General features: G+C 54.6%; 1 protein-coding gene and 1 long non-coding RNA gene across 2 annotated transcripts; one reads left to right on the forward strand and one right to left on the reverse strand.

Moving 5' to 3' along the window:
* Positions 1 to 387: 387 nt before the first annotated feature.
* SLC25A37 (solute carrier family 25 member 37) lies at positions 388 to 15939 on the reverse strand. Its single transcript, XM_080568679.1, has 4 exons — positions 15692 to 15939; positions 8412 to 8640; positions 7079 to 7135; positions 388 to 5865 (listed from the first exon to the last, which is right to left on the reverse strand). The coding sequence occupies exons 1-4, from the start codon at positions 15893 to 15895 to the stop codon at positions 5345 to 5347; spliced, it is 1011 nt and encodes a 336-aa protein (XP_080424805.1). The 5' UTR covers positions 15896 to 15939; the 3' UTR covers positions 388 to 5344.
* LOC308183107 lies at positions 15921 to 17184 on the forward strand. Its single transcript, XR_013942284.1, has 2 exons — positions 15921 to 16190; positions 16350 to 17184. It is a non-coding gene; the product is annotated as an uncharacterized lncRNA (long non-coding RNA).
* Positions 17185 to 19931: the final 2747 nt, after the last annotated feature.

A 19931-nucleotide genomic window follows, 5' to 3' on the forward strand; every position in this document is an offset into this window, starting at 1 on the left:
AACACGCAGCTTAATGAAATTTCAAGAGGGAAAAGGTGAGATATTTGCCTTTATGTTCATTACCCTTTAGAGCAGGAACAATATTTGATGAGAAACAAAGAATCGGGCAAACTAGATGATAATCGCACGCGGTGAACAAACACAGCCTAGATCCTGGATTAATGAAGTGACTTAAATAAGAACCCCAAACTCTGGGGATTTGGCAGCACAGGGGGCAGCACCGCAGGGCACATAGCCCTCAAGCCCAATAGCAGTGGAATGAGGACATCACCACCATTCAATATTCCTGTTATTTCTTATTTTTCCCATTTTCTGCTTTTTTGGCATACCTACAGACCCCCCAGGGAGAACATCAGTTAGGGATTTTATGAGACACTGACTGCACAGTATTTATTTATTTATTAAATTGGATTTATTTATTAAATTGGATTTATTTATTAAATTGGATTTATTTATTAAATTGGATTTATTATAAATATTTATTTATTGGTACCCACCCAAGATTCCCATATAACGAAAGGACAGAGCAAAGCAGACACCCGCTGCCCTACACTTCTTTGCTGCAGGAAATCCTGCACGTTTAAAGAGTTTCTACAGTCTACCGGATAAATAAGACACATTTAAGAAATACCCTCGCAAGATATTTACACGATAAGCTGTACTGGTTCCAAAGAAACCATTAGTGTCAATTAGAAAAACAAATCCTCTCTGGAACGTGCAAGTTTTTAAGGAAAAAAAATGAAAGTTTTGTCTTGCGAATGGCCCATCGGGCCTTTCAGCTGCCTGTTGGAGTGTTTTTCGGCTAAAGACACGTTTGTGGCCCAGCTATAGTTGATGCAGCACATATGGCTTCCCCCGCCTTCATGTCTGGGGGAAAATATTGCGAAATCAGATAACCATGGACATTAAAAATCCATCCCCTGCTCCCCATGGCAGCCCCTTCTTGTGTCTGCCAGAGCAAACTTGGGCTCAGCCCTTTCCCAGCTCCACGGCCTCCCCAAACCTTCCTAAAGAGCGGTATCCTCCTTTTTCTCAACGCCCAGAAACATCCAAAAAATGGATTTAACACAGAAGAGACCCCCGTGCATCTCCTCCCCGCCTTGTCCTGCAGAGAAACCATCCCCACCTCCTCCGAGCAAAAACCCCACCTTTCAGGACTGCAGACACATTTGCTCCGGGGGGATTAAATATTTACCCCGCAACGCAAATAGAAACGTAAACCAGCCCAAAACATTTTGCTGGGCATAAACAGCGCTTTATCTCTCGATCTTGTCTCATAAGCACATCAGCCCGGCCTCCACCCCGGGACACCGATGGCATCTTATTGGCACTGAAGGTTTTAAAAAAAAAAAAAAAAGAAAAAAAAAAGAAAAGAGGAAGTGCAGAATAGCAGAGAAAAGCAAAGCTTTTTGGGGTGGATCTCTGTCCCTCCACTGAGCAGGAACCAGCACGTGCTAACACATCCAGGACCCCCCTTTTTTCCTCCAGCACCCCGAGGACATCAGACTTACTGTGTTTTTTGGTTTTTTTTTTTGTTTTTTTACAGCAGCATGTCAGGGACAAGCAACGTCTTTTGGATAGATGTAGGCACGACAAGAGTTAATCTTTAGGGTTTCAGGAGCTTCTCCTGATCCCTGCGTTGGGATCTCGCTGAAATCACTTCCCGTCATTGCAAGCCGTGTACCTGAAGTGGCCTCGGTTTCAAACCTGGCATTTCTGAAACGAAACTGAAAGGAAACTAGTTTTTGCTCCATTCCCTCATCAAAATTGTGCAAGGCTGCTCCCAAAAATAATTTTTCCAGCTACAGCTCCAGTTTTCAAGGCTGGAGATTTACACCAGGGAGTTTTTCAGCTCTTATTCTGAAATTAGAGATGCAAAAGGCTTGGTAAACCGAAATACGGCTTTCTGAAATATGGTTTTAAGGCATTTTGCATGCTGGGGCTGTGCAGCAGGGAGCCCAAAGCCCATGAAGCCCTCTAAATCACACGTTCACCCCAAAATGGATGCTGCTTTGACCCCGTAGCACACAACCAGCTCCTCCCCATCCATTTTCTTGGAGGTGGGAAGAAAACTCCATCCGAGCCACGCCAGGCTGCTTTGCAAGCCAGACTTTGCAGGTTTGCTCTGCAAGCAGGAGGACGTTCCCAAATGCTCTGCAGCAGCTCCTAGAGGAGCACCAGCCCGTGATAATGTCTGTAAAACCCTTCCCAGGAGGGTTTTCTTCCTCGAGCTTTACTCCCCTGGACACCACTAGAAGGCACCAACCCTCCAGGCACCGGCTGCAGGGCTCCTGCTCAGCCCCGTGACCCAGCCCCAGCACCCACAGCCAAAAACAGCCACACGCTTTGAGCCCAAAAGGCCAAAAATCAGAGTTTTGTGTTTTTTTTTTTTTTTTATTTCCTTGAGCTCCAGTGATACAACTGTAGCAGCATCTCACAACTGAACTCCTGCATTGTTAAATACGCATTTAAGAGAACACACTGAACTCCAAAGCAGGCAAAAAAAAAAAATAAAGAACTGCGGACAAAGTTACTCATCCTCCCCCTTAAATACATGTGCGTTCATTGCAGACAAAGCAGCAGTACATGTTTCACATACCAGGTTAAAATAACTTCAGACTCGCAGCAAAACTTCCAAACTGAACAGAGGAAGAGAGGAGGAGCAACGGCTTTGGTGAAGGGGCTTTGAGCTGGGGACCCAGCATCAAGCACAGCAGGAAACGAACATTTATTGAACAGATTTTTGCAATTTTTAGACCAACTGGGCACACTCCTTCTCATTTCCAGCTGAAGAACGGGAAGCCTGGTTTTATTGAGTACCCAGGGTAATCAATAAAGAGCTCGATAAACGTAGAAGTGCTCCTCACCCACTCTCAGCTCAAGGGAGCGCAAGTTCCCAAGAAAATCTGGTTGCTTGTGCTCGATGCCTTGCGTGCTCAGTGCTCCAGAGGGAACCAAACACTCATTTTCCTGAAAAGCAGCCGAAACTGGAAGCAACATCCCCCTCCGAGCAGGATGCTTGGCTGCACAGCCAGGGCTGACCCTGCCCCACCGAGCCCCCAGGGGACACCAGGGCCTCCAGGAGCAGCCACCAAAAAAAGAAATCAGGACTATGAAATCCCAGCGAGCAGAGGAAGAGGAGGACGCACGGCCGAGTTTGACTCCTAGGGAAGCTGCACCGAAAAGCTGCCGCCCTCCCCGTTACGCTACACTTTGCCTCTCAGCATTAAAGTGACCCAAAATTTTCTTCTAAGTGTTCACGCCCATCTCCGATGGATTTATTTTTTTTTTTTTTGTGCAGTTCTGGTTCCTCTTAGTGACTCTCTAGCTTCTGAAGTCAAAGGAAAAAAAGATGCCCAAGCCTAGCAGCGAGCTCGAGGATCTCCAACCTCTAGGACCCTGGTGGGCAGCAGGGGCTGAGGGCTTCCTCCGGCGGCCTCGAGGGTAAACGTTTTGCACTTTAAGACAAAGGGTGCGTTGGACACAGTGATTCGTTCGGTTTCAGTGACAGAAAGGCATGGAGAGCCTCATCGTGTCATTGGCACGAGGTTAATTTACACAAGGCACAAGCAGCACCGCCCAGAGGCGCTCTGCGATTCGGCTTCTCCAAATAACGGAGCGAGAGGCTTTTAGCTCTGCTTAGTGTCATCCCATACAGCGCGCCTGGCTTGTGGGACGTCCCCAGTGATGTGTGCTAGCCACATTGCAGCCCTTCCTCAGGCCCTTCCCGCGCCAAAAAAAATGAGCTGAAGCCTCATCTGGGGGCAGAGCAAAAGCTGCCACCAGCACAGCAGTGGGATGGGACCTGCCTGAAATATCTGGGCGCGAGATTTGCCCATCGGTGTCCTCAAACGCCTGAAATCCCTCAATTTTGTCATCGGTTACTGATGCGGACGTAAGTGGTTCAGGCACCCAACACCCACTCCCCAAGACATCACACCAAGTTTGCGGAACTACCTGGTGCCATCTGCGGGGCAAACCCGATCCCCTCAAACCAGGGAAGGGCACTTCGGGGCTCTCCATCCCCAGCACAACGGCTGCGCTCCAAGAAAAATCAGCATTTCTACAAAGGCAAACACGAAGGATGCGTCAGGAAGAGCCGTTCCCAGCAGGAGCAATAAGGCTGACACCCTTCAGAGCAGGCACGACGTTGCCAAACACCACGAATCTCAGCTTTTGCAGCAGCAAAACCAAACCCGTGGCACGAGGAACCTCTCCAGGTTGTGGTTTTTACCCCCCCCAGAACAGTGATGAACAACAATTTATTGTCAAACGCAGACCAAGAGGCGGCTCCAGGTCCGCAATTTGGACTTTCCCAAGGTTTTCGGTGCTGGCTGCTGGTTTGGTGCTGCCAGGATGCGACCAGCAGCTCCACGCACCCTGCTCCAAGCCCAGCAGCTCTCAGGATGCGCACGGATGCTCCTGGAAGCAGGATCGGGGCCTTAGTGAAGAAGAAGTACAAATAAATTAAGGGAGGACGAAGCCTGTTCCAGCTATCACACACCATAAAAATGTACCTTTAAAAAAAAGTGTTTGAAAAAAATACTATTCTTTTAAAATCGACATTTTTAAGAGTCTCCTTGTAAAAAAAATATATCCCCTCCTCTGCAAAGTGACCAAGCATTTTGGGGTGCCCCTGCTGGCATCCTACTGTTTCCCAACGTGGTGTCCCCATTCCTTCTCCCCAAGGGCCCCAGCAAGTCCCAAGGGGTTACCAAGTCCCTCGACACCCACAGGAGAATCCAGGCCACGGTCTGGGGGCTAAATGCTGTATAATTAAAGCCAATCTGGCTATAAAAATAAATGCTTTTGTGTCTTCCTTGCACACGATGGAAGAATGTAGCCCTTTTTAAACAGCTCAGCATCTAGCTGTAATAATATTTAAAAAAACAAACCAAACGCCTACATAGAAAAATAAAGGATAAACATTATCCATCTATTTTATATTTATATAAAAAGTTCTACCAGAGGATATTTTGCTTCTTCACCGTAAAAAAACAGCCTAGGTTTCATAACCTAGGCTTATGGTGAGGAGTAAACTACATCTTCAAACTTATCCAGAGAAAAAAATACCAGTTAACGATTTTGCTTCTCCAAAATAAAGTTATTAAATATATATATTATTTTAAGTCTTTATAAACTATTTCATCCTTTAAGCGACGAGGGGAACGGGTGGCTGAGGAGCATTTTAAGCCCTCCTTCCCCCCAGGGAGGGGGGGAAAGCAGACGTCAGCCGTGCCCCCACCAGGACCCCGGCCCGTTTGTTTTAGCAGGGACCCGGCGCTGGTGGCTCACACACACACGGAGGGGACACCGAGGCTTGAATTCACTCCGTGTCCTTCCTTCAAAAGGATGTCCTTTTCTCCAGCTTGTGCTTCGTGAGGAAGTACTTGAAGAACTCATACACCGACCAGGCGATGGCCGTCGAAGGGATCTGGTAGATGACGCGCGCCTGCACCCCTCGGAAATACCCCGCGACGCCCCCCAGCTGGTAGACAGTCCTGAAGGCGTTCACCATGCCCGAGAGGTGCCCGCTGATGTTCAGCGAGCTCAGGGCCGTGTTTTCTTGAGTGTTGAGCAAGGTCTTGCAGACGTCCAGAGGGGTGGTGGCGGCGGCGGCCACGGCCCCCGCGACGCCGCCGGCGAAGACGTGGGACAGGGGGTTGTACTCCCTGCGGGGGTTCACCTGCTCCTGCATGAACTCGTAGGTGATGAAGTGAATGGCCTGGAAGGGGACGTTCATGGTGAGCTGCGTGGTGTAGCTGCGGTAGAAGGCGCCCAAGCCCTCGGTGCGCCGCACTGTCCTCACGCACTGCAGGACGGACTTGTAGGGGGAGTTGAACATCTGCATCCGCTGCTTCACCACTGCTCCGGGACGGCCGCCACGGGGGGAGGCACGGCAGGCAGCACCAGGCAGGATGGAGGGAAGGAGATAAAGGTTTATTAGCCGAGGAACACGCTGCTTGGATATTGCAACACCCGGCCTGGTCCCTGTTCCGAGCCCCAGCCACGCAGACCCAACCTCCCCTCCCAACCTCTCCTTCCAAGTTTGAAGGGCTGTGGCACAGGACAGGCATTTCTGCAGCAAGGGACTCCCCACCTACACGCTTTTACCCAAAAGAAATCCATAAACCCTCCACTTCCCCCGGTATCCCTACGGAAACCCAACAGGGGAAGCAGTCAGCCCAGCCCTGGATTGACACCTCTCCAATTCCACGGGTCAAGGCACCCCTCGAGCATCATTAAATCAAGCTAGAAAGGGATTAGGACAGATACACGAGGACCCCCAGGCGCAGCTGGGGGGGATGCAGAGCTCGTGCATGGAACCATCATGCACACCAAGCCACCAAGGTGGTTTAATAACTGGATGTCACCCTGGAGTGGCAGGGACCTCACCTACAGCCCAACACGCTCAGGTGGAACAACTTCAGCTGACTGACGCAACAGGTTATTTATCCTGATTGAAGGGATTTTTTAATATTAAAGAGTTTTTTTTCCTATAAAACTTGCCTTTGGTCCAGCTCAGAAGCTGAGTATGTTGACACCAGATAGCAGTCCAGCTCCTCGTCTCCATTTTAGGTGCGTTTTACTGTTAGCCCTCCTGCGCCAGACTTCTCCCACCAGAAAGGCCACGCACTGGCCCTACCGGCTGCTCTACCTGTCTGACAACCTGACCGAGCTCAGCTTTGTTTTGGTAGTCCAGAGCTTCACAGAAACCACAACCACTGCAGCAAAGATTTACTGGCAGAGCCGTGAGGGCATCGTGACTCAAGCTCCTGCTGGCACCGACCGCCTCTGCTCTACAGACCGAGCCGGAGCAGGCACAAGGGTGACACCGTAAGGGTGACACCAGTTTTCTTGCAGGGCCACGAAAAGCCATGCAGACACTGCACAAGCCCCCAGAAAATAAGGGAAAAGAGCCAGGCAGTGCTGGGCAGAATTTCTCCCTTGGTGCTGGCCCTTCTGATCTCAATCAGAAAAGGAGCAGCATCACCAACGCAAAGGGCTCACGGTGCTGAGCTGGCACAGAGCATCCCCAGCGCCTTGCTGGGCTAACAGGGTGCAGCAAGGGCCTTACCTTCAGCTGGATTCATCACTGCATCGTGTAGCAAGGTGGCCACGCTCCCAGCTATACCTGCAAGACACAAAAACATCCTTCAGAGGAGATCTGGAGAGCGGGGGCTCTCCCAGAGCTCAGCAGCAAGCTCGTGGGAGCACCCAGTAACACGACTGGTTTCCAGTATGGAAAAAACCCAGCCAGGGCAGCTCGACAGAAGGCAGGATCTGCAAGCCAGCTCTGGCAGCACCCCATTTGCTGCTCGCTCCAACAATTCACACGGCTTTGCCTACGCAAGACGCCACCGGCTTAACTCGGCTTGCGCTAGACCGAGAAGTGAGCAATGCTTAGAACTGGCTCAGTGCATCTATAATTAGGTATTTTTCATCCATTTACGCAGTCTGGGCTTTAAACACTAATTGCACGGATTCTGCAAGCATCCATCCATCCATTAATGACTCTGCAGTTGGCTCGAGGAGGGGCCTGGAGCCACACCTGCCCCTTTGATGTAAGTTTCCAGCCCAAATTCTGTTGCCCAAACGACTTTTGGTCATTTCTCACAGTGCTTTCGCTTCCCAGCTGGTCCCGAAAGCCTGTAGCTACTTGAAAGGCAGGCAGAGGAAGCACAATATGAGCAGAAAGCAGCAAGCCAGAAGGGTATCGTGCCCTTAACTGAGTTGGTTGAGTCAAATCGAGTGCGTGCCATGCCCCACAAAGTCCCCTGCAGAACCTCCTGCAAGCCCAGCTGCCCCGTTACAGCTCAATGCCTTGACCTGAATTTATTTTTTATTTATGAACCTTCCTGGTAGAAGCAAAGCCCACGGCAAAGCACGTGAGGACAGGGGACGCAGCGTGCTTGGCCACGCTGGAGCTGCAGGGAACCACCAGAGCTTCAGACCTCCTGAGGTTGGGGTGGCAGCTCCAAAAAAAAAAAAAGCCAGGAACAGCCAGGCACTGCCTGAAAACACCCCTTGTCCAACATACAGAGGCTTGAAAATCTGGGGATTAAAGATTCTGTGTGGAAATCTGGATTAGATAAAGGCTCGGGAAGGGGCACAGCAGTGCCATCAGGCCAGGAACCACAAAGCGCTCGGCTGGAGGGCCGGCGCCACGCTCATGTACCTGCTCTCCTTCCCCCTGCCTTCCCAGGGCTCCAAAACCGTGTGCGAGCCTGGGGTTACATCCTGCACCCTCCTGCTGGGCATCCACGGGGCTGGCACGAGAGCAGGGCGCTCTCAGGAGCAGAGCAGCGAGGGATGGCAGCTCCGTGCGCGAGGCAGCGAAGGGAAAAGCTGCTCACTGCAAGCTGCTTTCGTGCTAAAAAAATAAAATAAAATAAAAAATAGTCAAATACCATTGGCCAAGTGGCTGTTTCCTCCGTGCTGGATGGTGTCGCTGAGACTCTTCTTAATTTTTTCGTAGCAGGCGAAGTACATGGCGTGGGCAGGGCCAGCCCCCAGCATGGTGACGTTGATGCCACGTAAAGGCCTCCAGAAGCCTTCCGTCAGGACGATCTTCTTCAGGGCTTCGTACACGCTCCTGTACTGGGCTTTGGGGTCCGGCTGCAGGCTCTGCATCCTCGTCTGCAACAGAGCACAACCCGGGGAGAGGCCTCAGTTACCTGCCCTCAATGCAGAACCCACAAACCACAGATTTAAGCTCAAGACTCAAGATCCAGCACCATGAGATGGGTAAATAATTAATAAATTATTGAGCTGGAGCCCAAGCCCCACCAAAGCTGCAGAACCCCCCCAAAAAAAAACATTAAACCCATGCCCAAGCACCATTTATTCACATTTCTCCTGCCAAATCAGCCCCAAGAAGTCCACGATCCCATTGCAACACCAGAAGGAGCCTGCTCGCGGAGGGAAGCGTAACCTCTGCTCCTGTTTATGCGCGGGGAATTAAGGGCAATTGTTCAAAAGCCGAGGTGAAGAAATGCAGTTAGGGCTCTAATTGCCTCCTGCTTGCAACACTCCCGGCTCTGCCCCAGCTTGTTCCTCCTGCAGTCGCTCTGCTTTCGATACCCAGCGAGCAGGGTGAGTCCAGCCGACTGGGGAATGAGTTTCCTAGAAGGGCAAGCTAAAAAAAATAGGGTGCCGGGAAGACCCTCGGGGATTATTTGTCCCCAGCAGCCTGCCACAGAGAGCCCTGAGACATCCTAGGGCACATCATCCCCACATTTTAGGGTCACCTGTAGCCACCAGCACCCTGGGCTGGGAGCTTTGGACCATGTTTTGAAGACAGCCAAGCTCGGGGCATCCAAAAATACATTTTAAAACTCATTCCCATCACTTAATTATGCACCATGGAAAAAAAAAATACTTGCTTGAGTTTGCTTCTAGCTTCTGGAGGCTGATGACATCCCTTGACCAGAAATGCTCACAGCAGTGAGCGCCCATCATGAACGCTCTGGTAGGGGAGAGGCTTTGCAGACACAATCCTAAGGCTGTTCAGGCTTTATAGGATGCCTTCCGAGGTCAGATCTCAGCTTCCTACAAACGTGCCACGATGTGCTGCCACCGGGCACCCCGCTACGGTCAGCCCGGTGCACGAGCACAGCTGATAAGCGGGAGGAGATAAGGGGGCGGCCACGGATCCGTGCCCGCTTCATGCAGCAGGCCAAGGCTCTGCTGTAATTACAGCCCCAGCATCAGCGACTGCTTGATAGGGCACCTTAAATTCGTTCAAATTCCTTTTGACTCCACACGCTTCAGCTCTACACCTGCTCCATAGGAGACAGACCACACCGAAGGCCCTGGTTTGGATGTGCAACACCTTGGGGTCCAAGTCTGAGCCCAGAAATACAAAACTGGCTTGCTTTAACCACGAGGTTAACACGAGAGCAGCCCTTCCCCGATCAATCCTGAAAGCTGCAGCACCGAACGCAATCCTCTCGTCATCCAGAATAAAAAAAAAAAACACATTTATTTATTTTGCTTCCTTCCAGCAGCAGCGGTGCCCCCAGCCTGGTGCTGCCCTTGCAGGCAAAGCACAACAAGATTTCCCTGCCCGGTCCTTGGCAGCAGCTCAGCGCCAGAAGCAGCAGGGCTCTCCCGTGCCTCCTCCACGCTTCCGCAGCAGGATGTGGCCCCTGGAGCTTATCAAAGCCCTTCAGCAATTAACCAGGGGGCAACACCGCAGCTGGGCTTTCAGAGGAGATTAAACCGATGGAAGTGGGGCAGATTTGGACCTTGGATTCCTCAACGCACGCTGGTGACCAGAAACTTCCACAGGCACTGGTCTGAGACCAAGCAAGAGATGGGGGCTGAATTCCAGACTTTAGCCAGTGCCCTAATTCAGGCTACTAAGAAGTACAGAAATAAGCGATGCTAATCCAAATAAATCACTGCATTTGTAGCAAATATTCTGAAAAACACACAACAATTGCGTTTTCCAAGTGACGTAACCGAGCAGCTGGCTGAATTTCAGACCTGAAGCACTGCTCAGTCATCATTACAAGGCATCGCCCTACAACCAGCTGGAAGAATTTGCATCCCCCTCCGTGTCGCCTTTCCCTCCCCGTGCATTGCCCGGCACCGCTGCAGCCCTGCGGCACGGGTCCCAGCGGGGCTGCAGGCGGTGCTGAGCCCCACGCTGCGCACCCCGTGGATGCCCGCAGCAAAAACAAGCTCCGTGTTTGGGGAAAGCTCCAAGGCCGCCTTCCCTCGGCGTGGGGGGGAGCTGGGCTGAGAAACAAAGCAAAGCTTCCTGCTCCACAGCACCGAGCGGCGCTGGAAATAACCCCAAAAGCGGGGAGCAGCCTGCCTTTAAAGGCAGCGACAGCACTGAAATACCCCGAAACGCGCTTAAAAAAAAGTTTTACATCAGCTCTCAGCCTCCGCTTGGCATGCGCAAGGGTCTGAGACCCCCCTCTCCTCGGGTTTTGGCACCCTCCCACCCCAGGGGTGCAGAAATTGGGGCGGATTTCGGGCGGATTCGGCCGTGCCCCGCCGTCAGCGTGACTCAGCAGCACCCACCGGCCGCATCCAGCCGGGGGCTGCGCGCTGCCGGTTTCGACTTGAAGGCGTTGCTTCACTCTCGGACTCCGAAAGCGATCCCGATCTCAGCCCGGCTTCTTGCCAGGAAGCCTCCGGAGCCGGGGGAAACCGGAGCACGTGGCGGCATCCCCTCCTCCGTAGGGGTTATAGGGGAAAAGCGCTGCACAGAGCAACAAAGCGCCCAGCCGGCACGTGGTCCTGAGCACCCTCCTGCTGGGCATCCAGCTGCTTTCACACAGGAACACGAATATTAATTTTTTTTTCCCCTCCCCCTTCTTGCATTATCCGACCCATTTTGGAGGGGTCCCAAAGCTGCACCAGATCCCACAGCACGCAGCAGGGTTTACGCCGCGCCCAACCCACGCCGCTCGTTGCATCACCGGCCCCGCAGCCAAATCCACAGCCCGGCACCTTTTCACGGGACGCAAACGGGTCAAACAGCCCCGGGAGCAACCAAAAAAGCACAATGCACGCAGATCCTGCGGCGCGAGGAGCTGGGAACAGGCTGGGCCCTGCCCCGGCCGGGATAAGCTTATCGCGGCCGGAGCAAACACGGTGCTGGGTGCTGCACCTTCGGAGGCTGCCAGCGGATGATTTTTGCTCGGCGGGCTTTCTGCCACTTATCTGAAGCCTGCAAGCTCCTCCAGGAGCTCCCGCCCCTGTTGTTAGCCAGCCAGAAACGCTCCTCCACCTCCTCGGGTTAAATCCTCGTTGCATAAGGCAGGAGCGCGCCGCCGGCCGCAAGCATCCGGGCGGTCCTGGTTTGAGCCCAGGCAGAAGAAATAAAAGCAAAAAGGGACAGCTTCGGGTTCAGGGAGCATCCCAAGGATGCCATTCTAGGAGGAACGTAGGCTGCAGCTCCCAAAATCCTACAGAAAACCCAGCAGGCATCGCCCTCCATGCTCCCGTCCCCACCAGCATCTCCCATCCCCTGGCTCCCCGGGCAGCTCAACTCCTCACCTGGGGCACGAAGCACAAAATCCCACAGGAGGAAGCTCGATGCTTGATCCCATTCCCCGTTCCAACCCCAAAAGCACCCAAGGTTTGCCAGCGGAGGCTGCACGGCTGCCTTGGACGTGCCGCCGCTCCCCTCGCACGAAGTTGAGCAATACGCAGGGTCTGCAGACGCCTTCCCAGAAGCTTTTCCAGGCCAGCAGCTGACACGAGCAATGCTCCTGGCCAGTTTTCTATCCAGAAGCATTTCACTAACACTTCCCCAGCTTCTCGTTTTCCTGCGAAGCATCGCTGATTTGACAGGCAACTGCACAAATAAGCTCAGGCACTTCGTTTCTTCCCTGGTTGCTCACCCAGCACATCCGCGTGGCACACACACACACCCCAGACTCCCCGCAACACACCAAAACCACCAGATTTTTTACCAAAAAACACCAGATTTTTACCAGGAAAAATGCGTCAGTTGCTGCAGTGACCGCACCAGACCCTGACGGCTGCAGGACACAACCGGGGACACCGGAGATGTGGCACCGTGAAGCTCACTGACCAGGAGGAAATTCAATTTCTCCAGAAACAAATGCAATTAAAAGGCATGGGTTTGGGGTGCGCAGGCTTGGAATAACGCCCGCTAACACCTCGCCTCTAGCAGAGGGCTCCGGTGCCGCTGCTGGACGAAGGTGTGCAGGAGGGTGATGCCTCCAGCCTGGTGCACGAAGCCACCAGCCCCAAATTTCCTGATGGGGTGACCCCAAAGGCTTACAGCCGCGGCTTGCAGCACCCACGCTGTCCCCTAAACAGGCGCAACTGCTCCTGGTGGCCCCATGTTGTGGGTGCGGAGCCTCTCCCACCACCAAACCCAAACCGAGGCGAGCGTCCTGACCCCAAAACTCGGGACCACAGCTCTGCCTTGCCCTCAGACTTGTGGGTTTCCAGGACCGGAGTTGCAAGCCCCAAAACAAGCCAGGCAGCCCAGGGCAGATTAGCCCTCGTAGCATCCCTCCCCACAAGCTGTCCGCCCTTCCCCGCAGACAGACAAACGTCCCTTGCTGCCATATCCCCAGCAGCAGGAGACTTCTTGCCCCTACAAAGCCGCCACACAGCCCGTGTCCCCCCGCAGCCCGAGGAAGAGGAGGGTCCCAGGGGGTCTGCAGGAGCTCCACCACCAGCAGCCCTGGGCGCGGGATCCCAAAGCATCCCGCACGCCAACAGGGCTCACTGCAGCATCAGGGCACAAGGATTGGGGAAAAAAAAAAATAATACAAGGAAGAGCACAGCTGCTGCTGTCCCTAATAGGAGAGCGGCGTCACGGCCCCGACCTCAAGCTGAGGAATTGTGCAAGCAGCCAAAGCAAGCAATTCCCCAAATTGCAACATTTTCGCTTTCTCTTTGAGAGGAAGTGACTTGCAGGGACCAAAACATTTCCTCCAAGGGGCGAGCGAGCAGCACGGGTGCCCAGGACACCCCCGGGGGAACCTGCCCCATTGCTCTGCTGCCCGACCCCAGTAACCACCAGGAGCAGGACAGCTTGCTTCTCTTCTGGAGGACGCGAGCAGCACATTTCCCATGCTGGAGTGACCGATGACTGCTGCTTACAGCCTAATTAGCGCCCGGTTCGTTAAGCTCCGCGGGGCAGCTGGCTGTATGGGATGGCTCTGGCTGCGGGGGAGTTCACCGCAGGTGGCAGCTCCCTGCGGAGCACCTCCAGCTCCCAGAAACCAGGCGCTGCTTTCGTTTTCTCCCCCCCCCACTCCCTTTCCCCGCAGAGGAAATGACCTCCCGAGCACGGCGTGACGCCCGCAGGGCTGGGCAGCCGCTCCCGCGGAGGGCACGGGGACAACGTCGCTGTGAGGAGCCAGCTTTGGGGGGGGAACCCCCCAAAAAAAAGGGGGTTTTGGTACAAAGTGGGACAGCCACGAGTATCGGCAAGGTGCAGCTCCTGCCACAGGTGCCCCTTTGGGATCTGAAAGGTGCTGGGGGGCAGCGGCAGGGCTGCCCCATCCCAGGGCTCATCCAGGCTGTCCCAGACCCTCGGCCCCATACTCCAGTCCCCCAAACCCCACATGATTCACATCTCCTGTTGCAGTAGGACGAGGATGTGTAGCAAGAAGGGGAAATTTGGCTGCTCTGTGCAAGCTCGCTGCCACCCCAACAGCAGCTTCTGCTGCTCCCTGCAGCCCCTTTGCAAGGGGGGGGGACCCCAAGAAAGCCCCCCAGTTTCTGTAGGACCAACGAGCCCAGCACACCAGGGACCTGCTCAGATGCAGGCACCACTCCGTGCCACCAGCATTCCCCTCCTGGCTGGAATTAACCCCAGTTTGGGAAAGCACGGGAGGAAAAAGCTGGGGAGTAGAGCTCCAGGACCCCCCCGGGGGGCAGGCAGGAGGACTTCGCTTGCGGCACCGGGACAGCCATGGCCGGGCACCGCACACCTTTGCACCGCGCCTCGCGCAAAGCTCGCCGGGCTCCCACGGGACGCGTCGGGGCAGAGCAGGATGACACAGCACCCTGCTGCCCCCGGGGGTGCACCCAGCTGCAGCACCCTGCCCCTCGCTCACCCCGAAAGCCTCTTACACGGTTCCCCTCCCCACAGCGTGGCACAACCCTGACACCCCCCCCCAAACAAACAAACTTTCCCCTTGCACGCTTTCCCCGTTTGCAACCCGTGCTTCCCTCCTCCTTGCTGCACTCTCTCTTCCCAGCGCCCTTGTACCCCATACCCTGTGCCTGCCATCCTTGCACTCCCTGCTTGCACCCCCAAACCCTGTGCACACACCCCCTCCATGCGACCCCTTGTACCCCCACACCCCCCTTGCACACCTATGCCCCATGCAGCCCCCCTTTACACTCCACCCATGCAACCCCTTGCACCCCCATACAACCCATGCACCCCCCATGCACCCATCTCCTTCTGAACTCCCTCCGAGCAACCCCTTACACCCCATAGCCCACACACACACCTATACAACCCCTTAGACCCCCACAAACCCCCACTTCACACCCCCATACCTCCTACATCCCCTACACAACCCCTCACACTCCCATACATCCCTCTTCCCTCCTACCCCACACACAACCCCTTACAGCCCCATACAACCCCTTAAAAACCCCTACACAACCCCACTTTACACCCCTTACATCTCCCTATATTACCCTTTATACTACCATACACCCCCCTTCTCCCCCCACACCCCACGACTCCCCCAATAATTATATAAACACCACCTTACACCCCCATAACCCCCACATACACGCCCATGCCCCCCCTTATAACCCCATACATTCCCTTACAACCCCATATCCCCAATACAGCTCCTTACAACCCCATACCCCCCAATACAGCCCCATACACCCCCCGTACACACCCTTACAACCCCACACCCCCTAACACAGCCCCATACCGCCCCCATACGTTCCCTTACAACCCCATACCCCCAATACTTTCCCTTACAACCCCCATATACCCTCTTCCAACCCCATACCCACCAATGCAGCCCCATACCCCCCCCTCAAAGCTCCCTTTCAACCCCATACCCCCTAATACATACCCTTGCAACCCCATACTCCCTAACACAGCCCCATACACCCCCCACACACCCCCCTACAACCCCATACAACCCCTTACAGCCCCATACACCCCCTTAGCACCCCCCCCGGGTCCTCCCCCCCCCTTTACACCCACCTTCACCGAGTCCACCGGGTACATGACGGTGTGCTCCATGATGCCCGCCACCGCCCCGGCCAGCATGTGGGTGCCGAGCGAGGCTCCGCTGGGCAGGCTCTCGTACTCCTCGCCCTCCATCGGGGCCACGGCAGCGGCTACGGGCGGGGGGCCCGGCCCCGGGGGGGCCGCCGCGGAGCCCCCCACGGCGCAGCCCAGCTCCATGCGCCCGGGGCCAGGGGGGGGCGGGGGGGCGGCGCGCCACGGGCTCGCGCGCTCCCGCGCCCCGCTTTAAAGCCGCGCCCTCGCCCCGCCCCGCCCCTCCCCGAGCCGGCCAATGGGGAGCCGCCTCCCCCGCCAGCCCGCCTCCCATTGGGCGGCACGGAGCGCGGGGCGCGGAGGGCGGCGAATGGGGAGGGGGGGAGAGGGGAGGGAGGGGATTGGCTGAGGGCGGAGCGCGCGCGCGCGCCTTCTGCGGGAGGAGCGCGGCGGCGCGCCCGCGCGCGGCGGCGGCCCCGGGGTCGGAGCCGGGGTTGGGATGGGGAGGAAAAAGGGAGGAAAAGGGGGGAAATCGCGGCCGGGGCACCACGGGGTGGGATTTTTTGGGGGGGAGGGGGACATCAGCGAAGCGTTATTTTTGTAGGAGGTGGAAATCAGTCGTTTTTTTTTTTTTAAGGAGGTGGGCATCAGCAGGGAGTTATTTTTCATAGGAAGGAGGTGGAAATTAGCCTTCTGCACATGCACGCTCCATGTCCAATCCCCCTGCGGCCCCAAATGTCCCCTAAAATAAGCAGCTGGATGTGGTGCCCACGCCCCGCCTGGTCCTGAGGCTCCGCACAGGGAGAAAAGTTCATAGGAAGGTGTAGGAGGGCATCGTGGGCTGCCCTGCAAAGGTTTTCGGGAGAGGTGGGGTCTGCAGCGAGCACTGTCCCTCACTGCAACTCCCACCTTGCACGCCACTGCTGCTTCTTCCACAAAACCGACCCAAACTGATTGTATTTAGAGCCCTGAGATACAGACTTAGAGGCAAAACCTGCATGGTGCTGGGCTGCAGCAACAGCCCGGCCTTTATGGGATTCCTCCTTTCGGGATCCTTTGGAATTTGACCTTGCTGGGAAGGTGGCGTCAGGGCGCATCTCTCAGGCTGAAACCAAGGTTAACCATTTGCATGAAGTGCCGCAACAATGCCAAGCAATTTATTGCTGTCTGAACCTTGGGAAGCACAGCAGAAAACCACGGGCACAGAAGAGCATAAAACTCTGGCAGTTGTTGCTGGCAGAAGGTGTGACACGGTGTTCAGCAGCCCGGAGGTGGCATTATGGAGCCGGGAAGCCACGTGCCTGGCTGAAAATGCAGCAGCAGACACTCCCCAAGCATCACCCCCGTCTGCAGGACGAAGCGCAGCCGTAAATCAAAGCGCAAGAACTTCCCTTTCGTAACGCAACCTCGTACGAGGAAGCGGCTGAACTAAAACTCGAAAGGGAACACTTTCCAGTATTGCTCCACATAGTTTATCGAGGTTTCCTCTTCTATAAACAGCTAATCTCTTTCCAATGCCTTTGGCAGGGGAGAGAAGGGTGGAGAAATTGCAGTGTCACCCGCCATAATGAGCCCTTTCCCCTACACTCGTAGGTCTTGCTCCCTGATAAGAAATAGGATGAATCAGACGGAAATATGGAGCTGTTTCCAGGTGGGAGAGGGTTATATTTTAACCTCAAGTGGCGTGGCCATGAGGAATCTCTGCTCCTGTTCTGCTGCCCGAACAACCCGAAGCGAGCAGACCTGGTGCAGCCGAGACGCCAAGGCAGAGACGCACAGAGCGTTTCCCCTGCTCATGCAGAATGGGTAGAATTACTCATGCTCCGTGATATTTGTTTTCTGCGCTATTTCCAGCCTGACACAACAAATAAGAGTCACCCATCACCAGGCATCAATAGAGTGAACTCGACTCGATTTACAAAACCCTCCCTTTGAAGCAGCTCAGCCTCGTGCAGCGACTGCCTTTTGGACACAGCTTGCTTGATCCCATCCCCAAATTCCATCAGGAGAGGGTGAAGCCTCCTGTGCTGCTAAAAGCCCGGGCTGACCGCAGGCTTGCTCAGGGCACGCTCATCCCTACCCCAACAAGTCGCTGCGAAATGCACCACGAATTAAACGGTGATTCAGACCCGCAGGTCCGAGGTCTCGCCCCTAACCTCTGCGCCCTGGGACAGCTTTTAAACGGCTTTAATAGAATTCTCTGCCAGATGCTTGAAGAAATGACCCGCCACCGGAGTGAAATGCTCCTTGCTTTCATGCTCCCGAGCCCAGGGCAGCTGTGGACCCTCCCCAGCCCATCAGCAGCGCCCAGTTTTGCTTATCGGGGCAGGAGGCGCAGGACCCGCCAGCTGCACCCATGGAGATAAGGCAGGAGTGTCCTGCTCACGGGCGGGCACCTTCTGGGAACCTGAAATTGGGCGTTATCTGCCAGATCCAGGCAGATTGTTGGTGGGTTTTTGGGGTTTGTTTTGTTTTCTTTTTGCATTTTCCAAATCTTCGGCATCTGAGCAGCACCTTCGAGGGTTCGGTGCTGCCCAAAATGTGCCCGGGGTGGGCAGGGGAAGATCCTCACAAGGCGAGCTGCCCTCCAGCAGCACATTACAGGATGCTGCTATTAATTCAGATGTTCAACACAGTAATTGGGCTTGTAATTGTGGAAAGGAAAAGGCACCTTGTAGCGCTGTGGTGCAAAGCGTTCCCTATAGAAAAGGGATGCGACCAAACCTACCTCATTCGGGGTGAATGTTTTCAATCTCATTTGCAAACGTCCGACACCAAGAAATCCCAATGGCTTTTATTTTTTGGCAGCGTGCATGCCACGTGCCTGCCCTGTGAAAAGGCTGGGTTTCGTGCAGGAATTACCAGTTCCCCACCCCACGTGGCGTGGACACGGTGCCACAACAGCGATGCGATCCCTACCCCTGCTCGGCCCTCCTTAGAAAGGTTCAGAGCCGGGAAACAGATTTTAAGCAGCACAAAGCCCTTTGGATTTGCACCCCAGACTTGTCCTTAGGTGGAAAAAAATGGGTCAAAACTGCAGGTTTTGTGCCGCTTCAAACCTAAACTTTCCATGTCATTCTTTTCTCTCAGACCTTTGAGCACGATGCGCTCCGGTTACTCTTTATTTCTACATTGGCAAATGCCATAAAAATAAGCAAATAATATTGCTGTGTCTCCGGAGTGGGCTGACCCACTTATTCGAGCACCAGCACGAGGCATTCCCTGCCGCTGGGTGGGTTAGTAAGGGAAAATCAGCCACCCTGGGGGTTAATCCCTGCGCTGGGCAGCTCAGGGCGTCTCTTCTCACCAGTGCACGTAGGACGGGTTATATGGACCAGCACCGAGGTTGGCGCCAGCGAGGGGCATCAGTGTGAATGCAAAGTCAGGGAGAATTGGGCCGAAAAAGCCGAAATCTGAAAAGTCAGCTCTGTGGCCCTGCTGAAGCTGCAGGGGCAGATCCGGCCCCATAACCATTTATGCAACCTCGGAGGTGAAGGAGGTGTGGATGCGAGGAATTTGGCCCGTGGGTTTTGTTTCAGCCCTCGCCTAATCTGACCTAATTTACCATTACCTCGCTGAATGGATTAAGGTAACAGGGAGAGGCAATCCTGAATGTGTATAATTAAGCTTGCTTTTTCATGCTACTTCCTGGACAGAAGCTTTTCATCGACTTGCCTTTCTGGTTTGGAGCCCTCGGGAGACAATGGGAAAGGCGCAGCCCCGCGCCGGTGCTTTCGGGATTTACCGGTGGCAGCGGGCACCACGGGAGGCTGCCGGGACCCCACTGGGATCGCTGGTTTTGTGGACAAGCCCCGCTGTTTGCTTGGAAAATGAGGTCCCCAAGGGATTGTGGTTCCGGGGATGAGCCCGAAGCGGTGTGGATGCTCCGCCACCAGCTCCTTGCATCGCCTCGGTCGAGTCTTTTTATTTTGGTGTGAAAGGTTTTGCTCCTTAGACAATGGTGAGCCCCAAAAGGATGAAACAGGAACTCTGCAAATGGGCAAATAAAAACACATCTGGCTGGGGAGGCCAAGCTGAGCTCTGCAATAGGGAGTTTTAACCTAAAAAAAAAAAAAATACACAAAAATGCAAGAAGAGGAGAGGTGACACCTCAGCCCTGCTCCTGCGGGACTGCTCGGGGCTCATCAGTGGGGACAGATGCTGAGATGCCGTCCCCCTATCTGCCGGCCCCGGTGCCGCTGCGGGCTGATATTTGGGAGGG

Source organism: Anser brachyrhynchus, assembly GCF_964034855.1.
Source record: "Anser brachyrhynchus genome assembly, chromosome: 26".
In the NCBI taxonomy this organism is placed as follows: domain Eukaryota; kingdom Metazoa; phylum Chordata; class Aves; order Anseriformes; family Anatidae; genus Anser; species Anser brachyrhynchus.

Excerpts from the sequence above, each read along its gene's own strand:
- SLC25A37 (XM_080568679.1), bottom strand. The coding sequence starts at position 15,895 with ATGGAGCTGGGCTGCGCCGTGGGGGGCTCCGCGGCGGCCCCCCCGGGG. Across the intron at positions 8,641-15,691 it reads ACCCGGTGGACTCGGTGAAG|ACGAGGATGCAGAGCCTGCA; the intron begins GTGGGTGTAAAG and ends GCTCTGTTGCAG. Across the intron at positions 5,866-7,078 it reads AGTGATGAATCCAGCTGAAG|TGGTGAAGCAGCGGATGCAG; the intron begins GTAAGGCCCTTG and ends GTCCCGGAGCAG.